Source organism: Gopherus evgoodei, chromosome 14, assembly GCF_007399415.2.
Source record: "Gopherus evgoodei ecotype Sinaloan lineage chromosome 14, rGopEvg1_v1.p, whole genome shotgun sequence".
NCBI classification, from domain to species: Eukaryota; Metazoa; Chordata; order Testudines; family Testudinidae; genus Gopherus; species Gopherus evgoodei.
The window spans coordinates 20,081,128-20,093,972 of record NC_044335.1 but is presented as its reverse complement, the minus strand read 5'-3'; the positions used below and the strand labels follow the sequence as shown (position 1 = coordinate 20,093,972).

The following is a 12,845-nucleotide window of genomic DNA, read 5'->3' as shown; positions in this document are numbered from 1 at the left end:
CCATCCAGCTGTAGTAGCCCAATGAGAGACTTCAGGAAAGAATCTCACTTTTGCTACACGGCTGAATCGACCTCGCTGCAATACCCTCTTTCCCCCACAAGGTGGAGTAAATTACACAAACATCTCCACCTGGGCGCTGCACCAGTTACCTTTGAAAATAGAGCTGGTGGGGGTTAGCAAAAGGAATCGGTGGTTGGGTTCCCCTCATGTGTGTGGCTGGAGATTCTCTGCCCCTGGTTCCCCAGACCTCCCCTCATGGAGGAACAGCTGTATCTCTGCCAGGGCTGCCAGCACCATCTGTACTACGATAAATGGTGTCTTGGTCCAAAGAGGAAGACGAAGCCGAGGGGTTGCTCTGTGTTGCAACGGCGCATTCCCTGGGGATGGGCCAGCAGCAGAGACAGGCACAAACACTTTGGTCCCAAGAAATTTATTGTAAAGTTCTGACAAAGAGGCTTATTGTTACGTTGGGGGAGGATGAATGTGGAGCCACTGACAAGGGAGGCCGTGGATGCGCAGAGTCCTCCCCACTGCTTGCGCAGCCCTTCCAGCTCCGCCCTGGACCATCAGTTATGGGGGATGCTCAAGCAGGGCTGGCTCCAGGCCCTAGCACGCCAAGCGCATGCTTGGGGCGGCATGCCGCAGGGGGCGCTGTGCCGGTTGCCAGGAGGGCAGCAGGCGGCTTCGGTGGACCTCCGTGCTGCCGTGCTTGGGGCAGCAAAATGGCTAGAGCCGGCCCTGGCTCAAAGGAGCATTATTGACAACGATCATCTGCCTTACATGTGAGCTGGGGGGAGGGGCACCACAGAGCTGGGAAGAGGACAGACATCCCACTATGACTGCTCCCTCGGCACTCTGCTACCCTGGGAACCTAACCGCACCTACTGCTCTCAGAGGAACACCACCTCTTGCACTGCCTCAGGAGCTGTGTAACACAGAGACAAAGTGACAGCACAGCCATTCCCTCCACAGCGTTAGGGAAGGGGGCTACAGCCAGGATAGAACAGAATAACCATAGGGAAAGATTCTGCCAGCTCTTTAGAGCAGTTACTGACTAACGCTTCCTAAATGCAGCTGGGGGGGCGGGGTAGGAGGAAGCAGCCTGGAATGTCACTGTTATAAATAATTCTCCTAGTTTACACAACATTGTACATGGCATTTCCCACGCTCTCCTGTCGCCAGCCGCAGCTCCGCTTCTCCAGCCGCCAGGAAGAGCTCTAGGCGGCTCAGAACCAGCTCACTTTGTTGGATTTCAGTCCGGTGAAGCACATGTTGTTGCTGCAGACGCCACTGTAACTGGGTGGGCAGGCCGAGCACGGTCTCCCCACCTTGTAAGGAGCTTCTCCTACCCAGTTGCCCCTGGAAAGGAAGGCACGGCACGGGAGTCGCAGCACGCTTTGGATTGTGCTTGTGTGTGCTCAGAGAACGTGTGTGTGTGCGTGTGTGCATGCACACATGCCACACTGCCCCTACTGGATAGAATCACACCTGTTCAACAGTGTCTGACCATGTTGCCCTCTAGTGCTGCTGATGACAGGTGCGATGAACTGTAACACCACTGCAGCCCAGGGAAATTTCACCATCTCAAATGGGAGAGGTCTGTACTTTTGAAGTATAAGAATCCTGGGCTTTGTATCCTCAGTGAGCAGCCAGGAAGTCTGTGCAACCAGTGATGTATGTGACAAAACCAGTGACTGCAAACAGCACTTGTTATGATAAATAACTTCCCAGCTGGGGGTGCTATGGTCTGATCGAATGCTTATCTGTAGGGTAACTCCATTTTCAGGGAATGCTTGATGGGAGAGGACAACACACATGGAGGAAGGAATAAAACCTGAATGTTGCACGGTCTTGGCTCTCTCTGTAACAGAGTCCTAAACAAGCATCACAATGCCCTGTGCACATGCAGTCTGGTTGGCGTGTCTCTCTGTGTTTGCAGGTGCGTTCATGCAATGGTGGGAGTGTGTATCTGTTTACTGACATGAGGGGGTGAAGGAGTTTCAACCCTGGATCACTGGACTAAGGTGAAGCTGGACACACACTGAGTTTAACTCATGATCAAATTGCTAAGGTACCTCCACTGTCCCAGCAGCATACCAGTGTAGGATGGCTCATGTCCAACCCCCTGGTGCCCAGGGAGCCACAGCTGCATGGGGAAGAGTTACCTGGCTGATTAGCAAGGGTGTTTTGCATCATGGTCAGTGCTTGCAGCTCTGCCTCTCCCCAGAGGAACTCTGTATGCAGCTACTTGCTAAGCCCCTTTGAGGCAAAGGAAAACACTCTCTAGGGCTAATCCGGGCACCAAAGGAGAGGCCAGACTGAGCAAAGGCTGAGAGCAATAAGGGTGTGTGGGGGAGGGATAGTTCAGTGGTTTGAGCATTGGCCTGCTAAACCCAGGGTTGTGAGTTTGAGGGGGGCATTTGGAGAAAAAAATTGTCTGGGAATTGGTCCTGTTTTGAGCAGGGGGTTGGACTAGATGACCTCCTGAGGTTGCTTCCAATCCTAATATTCTATGATACACTATCTCCTGGATGGGCTGGGGCAATTCAATTGCTTCTAAGCCAGGATGTTCAATGCGCTGTGTTTGTGAGCACACAGGTAAGGCTGAGAGAATTCCCAGTTTCATTTTGCCTCCCCTCCTGTCAGGGGTCCCTCAGGCAAACCAAGATCAGGCTGAGATGAAACCTGGTCCACAGGACAAGTTCCTTATGTGAATGGCAAAATCAGGCAGGTGTGTTGGGAGAGGGGAGGGGGCGCTCACTAACCCCCAGCTCCCATCCTCTCTCTGAAGCTGCCTTTGGTCAGGGGGAGCCTTTCCTTCGCTCACTTACTTGATGGCATAGTTGCACACTAAGTACACCGCCTGCCGCCAGGTGCTGCCCCACACGTTCATGTTGGTGCAGGTGTTGATGGCACAGCCAATTCTGTTGGAGGAGGCCCACACCATCTGCATCAGAGACAGTCAAACGGTAGCTATCAGGATTGTGCGGCATACTCCAAAGCACAAGCATCAGAGGTGGAGAACCAGGGAGCCTGCCAAGCAGAGGCCAATGGACCTCTGTTTATTCCAGTCGGGAATCTCCCCTTCCAGGAGACAGAGAATAAAAACACCCCTCACTGATTGTCTTGGTGGATACTTACTGCTGCATCTGCCTTGTGCTTTGCTGACCGATTGTAAGGCCAGTTTTCCGTTCAAATGACTTCCCTTCTGTGGGCACAATTCATGCCTGCAAAATCGATACCTGCCTTGTCACACCTTAGGTTGAAATGAGCTGCTCAAATCTGAGTATTTGCTCCCCGAATTACCTGATTGTGGGTACACATCGAACAGAAGAGCAAGGACTTGGCAATGCCCGCACTGCAGGATTGTACCCACAAAAAAGGGACCGGCCTCAGCTCTTTCAAATATGTATCCCATTGGGAGATCCTTGGGGTGGACATCTTCACACACTGATCAGAACTAGGAAAACCATCCAACTTGCTCAGGTCATTGAATTGAACTCTTCATAAAAAGAGGTTGTTATTTTTCTAGTTCACTCCCAGATTCCCTAAAGCCACTATCCAGACAGTGCTTAAGTCACAACAATAACAACAGCTGCACTGGGACTGAGACATATTCAAGCCCTCAGACAAGTGAGAAGGAAAGGGGATGAAAAGTCTATGTAAGTGGCAGACGCCCATGGAAATACTGGCCTGGGGATTGCCAGGGGCCAAGCAGACTGAGCAGAGCAGTGGAGCCATGCGGCACACTGTTAATTAAAGAGTAGAAATGCTTTTCCACAAACCATGGAAGTAAAGGAACATTTTCCACCTTGTGCTGGCGGCGCTCCTCCTGGATGTGCTCTGGGGGATGAGGGGGTTGTATTTAATGAGCAGCCAGACATTTCTGCACACTAAATAGCCGCTCTGTTGTGAAGGAGCTGATTCATGATCAGCAAGGCAGGAAGGCGCTTCCCCTATCCCTTTTGGAGACTTCGAGGTGCTACTGGTGTAAAGAGGGGAAACTGAGGCCAAATTAAAAAGGAGCATTCCAGCCAATTGGCTAAAATCTTAGAATCATAGAATATTAGGGTTGAAAGGGACCTCAGGAGCTCATCTAGTCCAACCCCCTGCTCAAAGCAGGACCAATTCCCAACTAAATCATCCCAGCCAGGGCTTTGTCAAGCCTGATCTTAAAAACCTTTAAGGAAGGAGATTCCACCACCTCCCTAGGTCATCCATTCCAGTGCTTCACCACTCTCCTAGTGAAAAAGTTTTTCCTAATCTCCAACCTAAAGCTCTCCCACTGCAACTTGAGACCATTTCTCCTTGTTCTGTCATCTGATACCACTGAGAACAGTCTAGATCCATCCTCTTTGGAACCCCCTTCAGGTAGTTGAAAGCAGCTATCAAATTCCCCCTCACTCTTCTCTTCTGCAGACTAAACAATCCCAGTTCCCTCAGCCACTCCTCATAAGTCACGTGATCCAGCACACTAATCATTTTTGTTGTAACTTCTATCTGTGCTCCAGAATGTGGAGAGAAACCTCTCTGCAGATACAGCCACAGCTCTTTGATGTAAACAAACTGATCCACCTAAAAGCAATGTGTGTGTTACAGGGCAGCAGCTCTGTGAATAGCTGCCTCTCATGCTCATGCTGGCAAATGCTCCGCAAGGTATCTCAGGACAATGGATATTGCCGAGGGCAGGCAGCCTGTCAGGAATGCTAACTCCTACCTTCCTTTGGCCTCGTCTTTATGATTTAAACCAGAAATCCTCCCAGAGTTGGTCCTCCTCCTTCCCTCCAGCTAGCTCAGCCATGACAGACAACAGCTCCCCAGCCAGCAGATGGAGCAATGGAAAATGCAGCCACTGCTGCTAGGAAAAGAGCTGGTGTTTGGATGGTGCTTTTTTAATGTGCTTGTTTGCAATGAATATAGTGCTGGCAAAGGGTGCCAGACTGACAGCCCTGGCAAGTGACAGATCAGGGGGATCTCTGCTGGTTTCTTTAGGTGATATGACTCATTGCCCTAAGAAGCTGCAGCGGCAGGAAAATGCCGCTGATGCTCACTGAGTCCCCGTCCAGGTGCGCTACAGAGGGCTCAGCAACGCCTCAACCTGCCTTCCCCAGGCCTCTCGTCCTCTGCCACAAAACACAAACCTTGGTTAGGCAGAAGGACTGGCTTCCCAGGAAGCCTGCTGGGATTTTTTGCTAAATTTCACTGCATTTTGTCAGCTTGTGCCTCTGCATCAGACTCACGAGAAGCTTGGCCTCTTGCCCCACTGGAAAGTCTTTATCCCCTTGGTTGCCACAATTAGAATTATTATTATTTATGCTTTGCGTTATTGTAGCAACTGGGAGCCCTCGCCATGGGCCAGGACCCCATTGTGTCAGAGTTGCAGGGCATTCTATCCCGCCAACACAAAAGAGGATTGCCCAGACCTCCCACAGTGCAATGGAAAGTGTTCTGATCCTGGTACATTACCAACTAGCTCCCGGTTTGGGCAGGGCAGCATTCTTAGTAATACCACTACCCTGGCCCCACGTGACTCTGGCTTCGTACCTGGGTGTAATGGCTGCAGACAGAACCACTGCATTTGGAGGGGCAGCTGGGGTTGCAGTCACGGGGGTTGGGGAAGGAGTAATGCTGTTTCTCATAATACCAAGATTTCACAAGATCCACGACTGACCGGTACCTGTGGAAGATTACACACGTTATCCCCGTTATTCCTCCACACTACCCAGGACCAGGAAACAAACCCCAAGGAGAAATGCCAGGGCAGGCCTGTGAGAGACCTGCCCCCAGGTGCACTCATGTATGTTTGCTAGAAAGGTGCTTTCTCTTAGCTATGTTGGAACCATGCGAGCATGTGCCTGCCTTGCTCCCTCAAGGACCAAGAATGGAACTGAGTTCCCAAGTGGGGGAGCGACATCAGAGAGTGGAGGAGGAGGAGGAGGTCCCTTTGTGCTCATAGTGAGTGAAACAGGGAACAGAGCAAGAGGGACAGGGGTTTGAAATGTGATTGGAAGTTCCCCCCTGGGTCTCTCCGGGTGCTAAGGATTCTGGGGCAGCATAATGTTGCTCTGCTGCATTGTGAGCTGTGTGCATGCATGCCAGGGGCATGTACAACAGTGATTCTATAAATCTGGCCCTCTCTGGCTGCATTAAATCACTCCTTACTGCCATTAAACCCCCGTGTGTGTTGTCAGTGCAAGAAAAAGGGGGACTTTTCCCAGCAAGGAGAAATCTTCTCAACTGATCCAACTCACACATCGACTCATTTATCTCCAGATGCTTTCATCGCCATTTCTTGCACATTAGCTAATTTACCCAAAGTGTTTTGTTTTTGAACCAGGGCTTTTCTCCTTCACGACCCATCCCCTGCTCCAGTTGCATCCTGCAGTGGCTCTAAATACAAACCTCTTCACTAACGCCAACAGGAACATAGCTCTGGTCCAGTGGGTTTCTCTGTATATTAATGGTCTCTTCCTGCTACTGACAGCTGAGTGGGTCAAGGTCTGCAGATCAAGCTGAGACATGCCCTTCAGCTTCCAATCCGTGGTAAGTCACACTCCTCCCCAAACAAATGTAGAGTGTTTTCTCTAGGCTGTGACTCAGACTCACTGCTGGTGCGATGGGTTCAGCTGCATCTCCTCAGAGCAACAGTGAACCTAGCCCAGACTCATATTGGCTCTCCTGGGCTTGTCCCTTGCTCCCTTGGGACAGCACCTCACTCACCCAGGGGTCTGCTGCTTTCTTTCATTTAGCTCACAGTGGAGCAAGGTGCTACTGAGTGTGAGTTAGGGGTGACAACCAGGCCCTAAGTAATGAAGCTGCTAATAATGAAGTCCATGGAACTAGATCGGGGTTCTCAAACTGAAGATTGTGACCCTTCAGGGGGTTGCAAGGTTATTACATGGGGGTCGCGAGCAGTCAGTCTCCATCCTCAAATTCCTCTTTGCCTCCTGCATTTATAATAGTGTTAAATATAGAAAGGTGGTTTTTGATTTATACTGGGGGGTTGCACTCAGAGGCTTGCTATGTGAAAGGGGTCACCAGTGCAAAAATTTAGAACCACTGAACTAGATCAAATTCTGTTCTAGGCAGAGTTCTAACCAGACTCCCCAGTTCCTCCTGTATCTGCAAAGAATGAGAACTTTGACCTCATTTGATGCAACATGCAAGATCAGAGCATGGCTGTGAATCGCTTACCTGCCAGAGTGAATGGAGAGGTTCTGACCAATGTATCTCATCAGCTGGGGTGGCCCGTGGTCCCATATGCACTGCACAGCCCAGGCTTCAGCAGACTTGGCCAGTCTCTCATCCCACACCTAGTTGAGGAAAAAAGAGATAGCACAACAACATATGTCATTAGGCTACAGCCCAGAGCAAGAAAGAATGACTCATTCCCCAGCAGAATGAAAGGGAAACATTTAACCATGACGTGTACAGGAGAACCGCCTCAGAATCCAGGAACCCTTAGATTCCTGCATTATGCAGGGCACTTTCCTACGTCATTCCCACCTGTGTTTGTTCTCGCTTGGAGAGGAGCAGTGGTCTCGTGACTAAAGCGCATGACTAGGCATCAGGAGGCCTGGCCTCTGCTCTGCCATTGACACACCAAGTGACATTGAGTGAGTCATTTCCCACTCTGTGCCTCACTTGCTTTATCTGTCGAATGGGCTTGGAGATACTGAGCAGGGCAACTGTGAGACTAAACTCACTAATGTTTGGAAGTTGCCTTGAGATCCTCAAATGGACGTCACTGTAGAAAGGCAAAGTATTATCTTTATATTGTTATGATCACCATATCTCCCAGCCTTTCTGCTTCAGCCACCTCCTTTATTGTCTCTCCTAAGGCTTAATCATCTCAGAGGTTGAAAATGTTTCCTAGCATCCATCACAAAGTGTCAGATGCCCTGTCTTATCTGGGAGCATGAAATACAGGCCAAGCAGTGTCTGCATCAGGCCTGATGTGGAGGCCTGGTGACCCTTCAGCTCTGCTGGGCTCTGTGGCACATGGGACAGGAGGCCAGGTTCCTTCCCACCCCCACTGAGCTTTGGGATCAGAGCCCCTGAATTTCACCTCTCTTTCTATATAATTGGCCAGGTTTGGGGTACTTTTCAGCAAACCCTGCCTGATGTTCAGCTGTGGGCAAAACCAAAGGACGGAGGTTTTCTCAAAACCAGCTGGTCAGAGAGTCATAGGGTGCGTCTACACTGCAATGTAAGGCCAGGGTTCGAACTCAGGCTCAAGCCCAATCCCATTCCGTCTACACACAAATCACACTAACCCAGGGCTCAAATCCAGGGTTCCAGGAGCCCCCCACCCGTGGAGGGTCTGAGCATTAGTCAAGCCAGCACCTAGGGTTCAATTCCTATTGCTTTGTAGTGAAGACACAGCCAGATTGGACTCATGCTCTGGAAGCCTGCCAACTGTATTCCACAATCCCACTAGCCAACTTTCTTTGTCCTCTGGACAATCAAGTTTTCCCACATTACACTATGAGCAAAGGGCTAGAACAGCCTTATTTTGGGAGGCACTTGGAAGTCTGGAATATGGGTGGTTGGACTTGGGCCCACATAGTGTAGTATGGATGCTGGAGCCCCAGGTTGGAACCCAGAATTCCACTATTCCTAACCCAGAGTTACAAATGAATGTAGATGCTCAAGAACTTGGTTAACAACCCTGAGGTCCGCAACCTCAAGTTGTACTAACTCTGGGCTTACACTGCAGTGTTGACATATTCAGAGACTCCAGCTCATGCAGCCTTTCTCATGGGTTCTGCCCTACAGGCCATTTTCTAGTGTCTTGTTCAGCCAACTTTTAAGAGTCCCAGGGAGACCGTGCCACAGCCCAATACATCTCACACCTGTAGTTTGGCCCAGGGGAAATTCAGCTCTGATGAACCATTATGAACATTTCACTAATTCAGAGGCAATAAGCCCATGAAAGCCCCCCCACCATTGCTGGATGGGCACTGAATGGAGACTTAGCAATTTTAACAGCGGAACCCCTGCTCTTCTCTCTGCTCTGTGATACAGGCTGTAGCAATGGTTTCAGCTTCGCTTCCTGTCATTGCTTCCATAACATGTGTGGATAGCTGAAAATCCAGGACCCAGCGTAGGGCGCTTACAAGTTATGGTACATGGGTTCTCCTGTCTGGAAGCAGGGAAGCCAACCCCAAAAGGAGAAGAGATGGGAGTGACAGGAAATACTGAACTTATAGTTTATGCTAGACAAAAGAAGGGAAGACTCCTGTTTCACCCATTGTCCTCAGACATCTCAGAATCACCATCAGGATCACAGGGCTGAGGCTACAGAGTGAGCCAATTGTGGCCACCACTGGCCAACAGATTCCCAATAGGCCAATTCTGGATTTCACTGGGTAGAGGATACCGTGGGTTGATTCTGGGTGTCACTAGATGGGTGACACACAAAGCGTCAGCTCTCAGTGCCAGTGGGTAAAGGACATAAGTTGGCTCTACCAGGAAGGGTGCACTATGGATTGTTTCTAGATGTTGATACATAAGGGATACACAATAGTTCTGCTTGCATGGTGCTCAGATTGGATCAAATTTGCCTGCGGGGGAGTCTGTGCTTCACACATACTTGGCCTAAACAGGTAGCTTCCAAAATCAGACCAGCGCCTTCCCTTTTCTCTCCCAGGCATGACTGGGGCTTGTCTCCAAAGCAGTTTAGGGTGGGTGAGGACAAAGGAAATAGCTGCTCCAAGCAGTTAGAATAACAAAGGGACTGTGACTGCAATACTGGTACGTAGCTGATGGATGCTGTTACACACTTACAGCAGGACGCTTTAGCTCTGGAACTGGATGTGAGATGCCTTTGATCTCTGTAACTCTGACCCCCATTGCACCTTCAGAAAATGGGGCCTAATTCTCAGAAGTGCTGATGTCAATGGGAGTTGAAGGTGCTTCAGCACCTTTGCAAATTAGGCCTGTAGTTATCTCCAGACATCACTTGCTGGGTCAGACCTGCATGGATGGAGTGTGGATTAGACTGCAAGCCCCTGGAGGCTGAGGCCAGGTCTTCTTCTGTGTACATACAGTGCCAATCATGCTGTTAGCACTCAACAAACATTAACGGTAGCAAAGCTGAGTGGGAATAGAAATGACCAACAATCGCTTTGCCAGGCCTCCGGGGAGAAGATGGTACATTTCCACATGGGGCAGGTCACCCCAGTAGACAGCGTTGTTGTTTGAGCAGCGCTGGTGGAAGTGGCCTGGGCAGATCTCCCAAGGCGCCCACAGACAGGGCTGCTCTTTGCACCTTAGGGGGATATGTCTGCAGCAGATGACGTTTAGTTTTGCCAGGATTCAAGAGTGGGACCAAGCACAGGTCTGATCATGGGAGGAGTTGACTCCCACTGACTTCAGAGGGTTAAAGAAGTCAGCGCTTTGCAGAATCAGGCCCATAGGGAGGTGTCTTTTCTGTCTGTTGTTGACGATTTTCCAGCAGATCCCCAGTGCCCATTTCCAGAGCCTTGAATGGAATCTAGGGCTTGGCGCTTTCCCTACAGAGTATCTGTCAGCAGCTGGCATTTCCCAAGCAAACACAGCTGCATTTTTCTCCTCAAGGGCCTAATCCAAAGCCCGCTGAAGTCAGTGGACAGCCGCCCCCTGGACAGACTTCAATGGGCTTTGGATCAGAACCTTGGTTATTTTTTATTCATGCTTTTTAGTTACTACAGGTTTCTACTCTGACCTTTTTTGGACACATGAATAAGAAGAGAAAAGACACAAACCCAACAGATTCAGCAGTTAGCATTAGCTACTGAATTAGCAATCAGTGTGCCAGGAACTGCATAAGGAAAGGAAGCCAGGGCTTCCCAGAAGATGTTGTGAAATATCAGTTACCTTCACTGGACTCACCACCTCCCCAGCCCCAACCACTGCACTCAGAGCTCCTAACTGGGGAAGTCAATGTGATGCGTCAGGCTTCCATCTTGTCACATCTTCTCTGCTGGCAGCAAAAAGCAGCTACTACGATTATCATGAACAAAGAACTCACTGAGTTCAGAAAGGCTGTCTCCATGGGGCTCTGCAGGCTGCACTGTACCGGCCGATGCAGAGCTCAGCCACTCACACAGGGATCCCTCCCTTAGCTTTTCACTTGGTCCTTTGTGAAATAAGCTCTAAACCAAGTGGGCCCCTCTCTATCTGCAGGTCATAAAACCTCCCCCAGGTGCCCACAGTCTGCAGCATGGTGGAAACAGCTGACTAATTAGGGCTTGTCTGAACGCAGAGGTTGCACTGGTTTTACTAAAAGGAGGATGCTAACCTGGCATAAAGCTGTGCGAACATAAGCTGTACTGATAGAAACCAATATCATAGTGTTCACACACAGAGCTGCATCGCTTTAGCATCACACCCTTAGTTAAATGGGTGCAACATTGTGTAGACCAGGGGGAGAAATATATTAAGAGCTGGAACTTCTATTAACAAACTGCCCCAGAGGGCACTGCTAGTACTGGGGGCTAATGCTGGCATACACTGTACTGAATCTATGGACACTGCCTGGCTGGGCGTAACATATATACAGGAAAGCTCTGTACTCATTAAAGGGCTTTAGATCCCCCTTCCCTTTCCTCAGTTAGGTCCCTCCCAGAAACTCTGCTGTTTCACAAGAAGTAATCATAGAAAACAAATGAAAACTAACTTAACAGCACCCAGCATGGGCTTATCGTTAACTTTCCTGCACCCTCTCCCCTCCCCACATCTGGTTAGGCTCTTTATGACCCTAACTTGTCTCAAGTTTGACTTTGGGTAGGACGCGCATTGGGACTGGGGCTGTGACTCTGCGTGTTGCTGCACAGTGCTTAGCACACAGCTTGTAGCTGAGAAATAATAGATCACAGTCATAGCATTGCCAGTGCCTGAGCATGGCAGCTGCTGTGCTGATGTAACGGGTACTGCCAGTCCAGCTGGACTCCATTCTGCAGCGCTGCAGTTTTGCCTTTGTACCCACTTCCTCAGCAGATGGTGCTAAGGCATTAAACCTGCCCTTGACCCCACTATCATCCCTTCTCCCTTCAGGAAGCATGGCAAAAACTCACCATATATTCCATGTTGGCCGCTGGTGGAGACACCTGCGCCCGCACTTGGTTGTGGTAGTCCAAAAGAACACTCATGTCCCGCGGAGAGATGTATCGCTTCCGGCGACTCCTTGGCACCCCGAGGCCGGACACCAAGCCAGCCTGCATGTTGCTGGAGGGGTACAGGAGCTCGGTGGCATTGGGCAGCACAAAAGAGCTCGATTTCGGTATCATCCAGAAGACCAAGCCAGTGAAATGCAGGTGCATATGCAGTAAAGTCATTTTAGGTGTTGTTTTGTTTATTTTATTTTCTTTGCAACTGTCTACTTTCAAATGAAACAAAACAAAAAGAAATGAAAAAATCAGGCAAATCTTCTTCCTTCTGATTGTGTATCTAAAAAGGGAGACAATAGAGGCACAGTTTATTTTTGCATTTCACATGAAAATTCCACCTCCTCAAAGATCTTGGAAATAGTTTTTCCAGGTTGAAAAACAAAACAAAAATTAAACACCGACAGATGCTTTCCCACAAACAAACTAAATTAAAAAAGAAGGTATCTTTCATCAGCTGGATTTCCTGCTCATATATAAGAGAAAATCCCCTGGGACCAGCTGTGAAATCTGCAGAAAGTTGTTTTTTTTTCAATTTGAGTGCAAAAACTTCCTCAAATTTTTCACTTTTCACAAACCCAGGCTAATTAATTACATTATGTTACATGATGTTACATTAGCTTAAGGTTCCAGCCCCTCTGATTTCACAGGCTTTTGTTACGTTGAGCAAATCCCTAAAAAAACCTGAAATCTTAC

At 49.4% G+C, this 12,845-nt stretch overlaps 1 protein-coding gene across 1 annotated transcript; it reads right to left on the bottom strand.

Moving 5' to 3' along the window:
- Positions 1–1,226: 1,226 nt before the first annotated feature.
- On the bottom strand, positions 1,227–12,320 carry R3HDML (R3H domain containing like). The gene is made up of 5 exons (XM_030533491.1): positions 12,060–12,320; positions 7,195–7,313; positions 5,545–5,677; positions 2,832–2,947; positions 1,227–1,359 (listed from the first exon to the last, which is right to left on the bottom strand). Exons 1-5 carry the CDS (start codon positions 12,318–12,320, stop codon positions 1,227–1,229), a joined length of 762 nt encoding a protein of 253 aa, XP_030389351.1.
- Between the last annotated feature and the right edge of the window lie 525 nt (positions 12,321–12,845).

Bases quoted from the DNA above. Each gene is read 5' to 3' on its own strand.
- R3HDML (XM_030533491.1), bottom strand. From the start codon at position 12,320: ATGACTTTACTGCATATGCACCTGCATTTCACTGGCTTGGTCTTCTGG. The intron at 7,314-12,059 runs GTGAGTTTTTGC...TTCCTCAACTAG, and splicing joins CGGCCAACATGGAATATATG to GTGTGGGATGAGAGACTGGC. The intron at 1,360-2,831 runs GTAAGTGAGCGA...CTTCCTTTCCAG, and splicing joins GTGTGCAACTATGCCATCAA to GGGCAACTGGGTAGGAGAAG.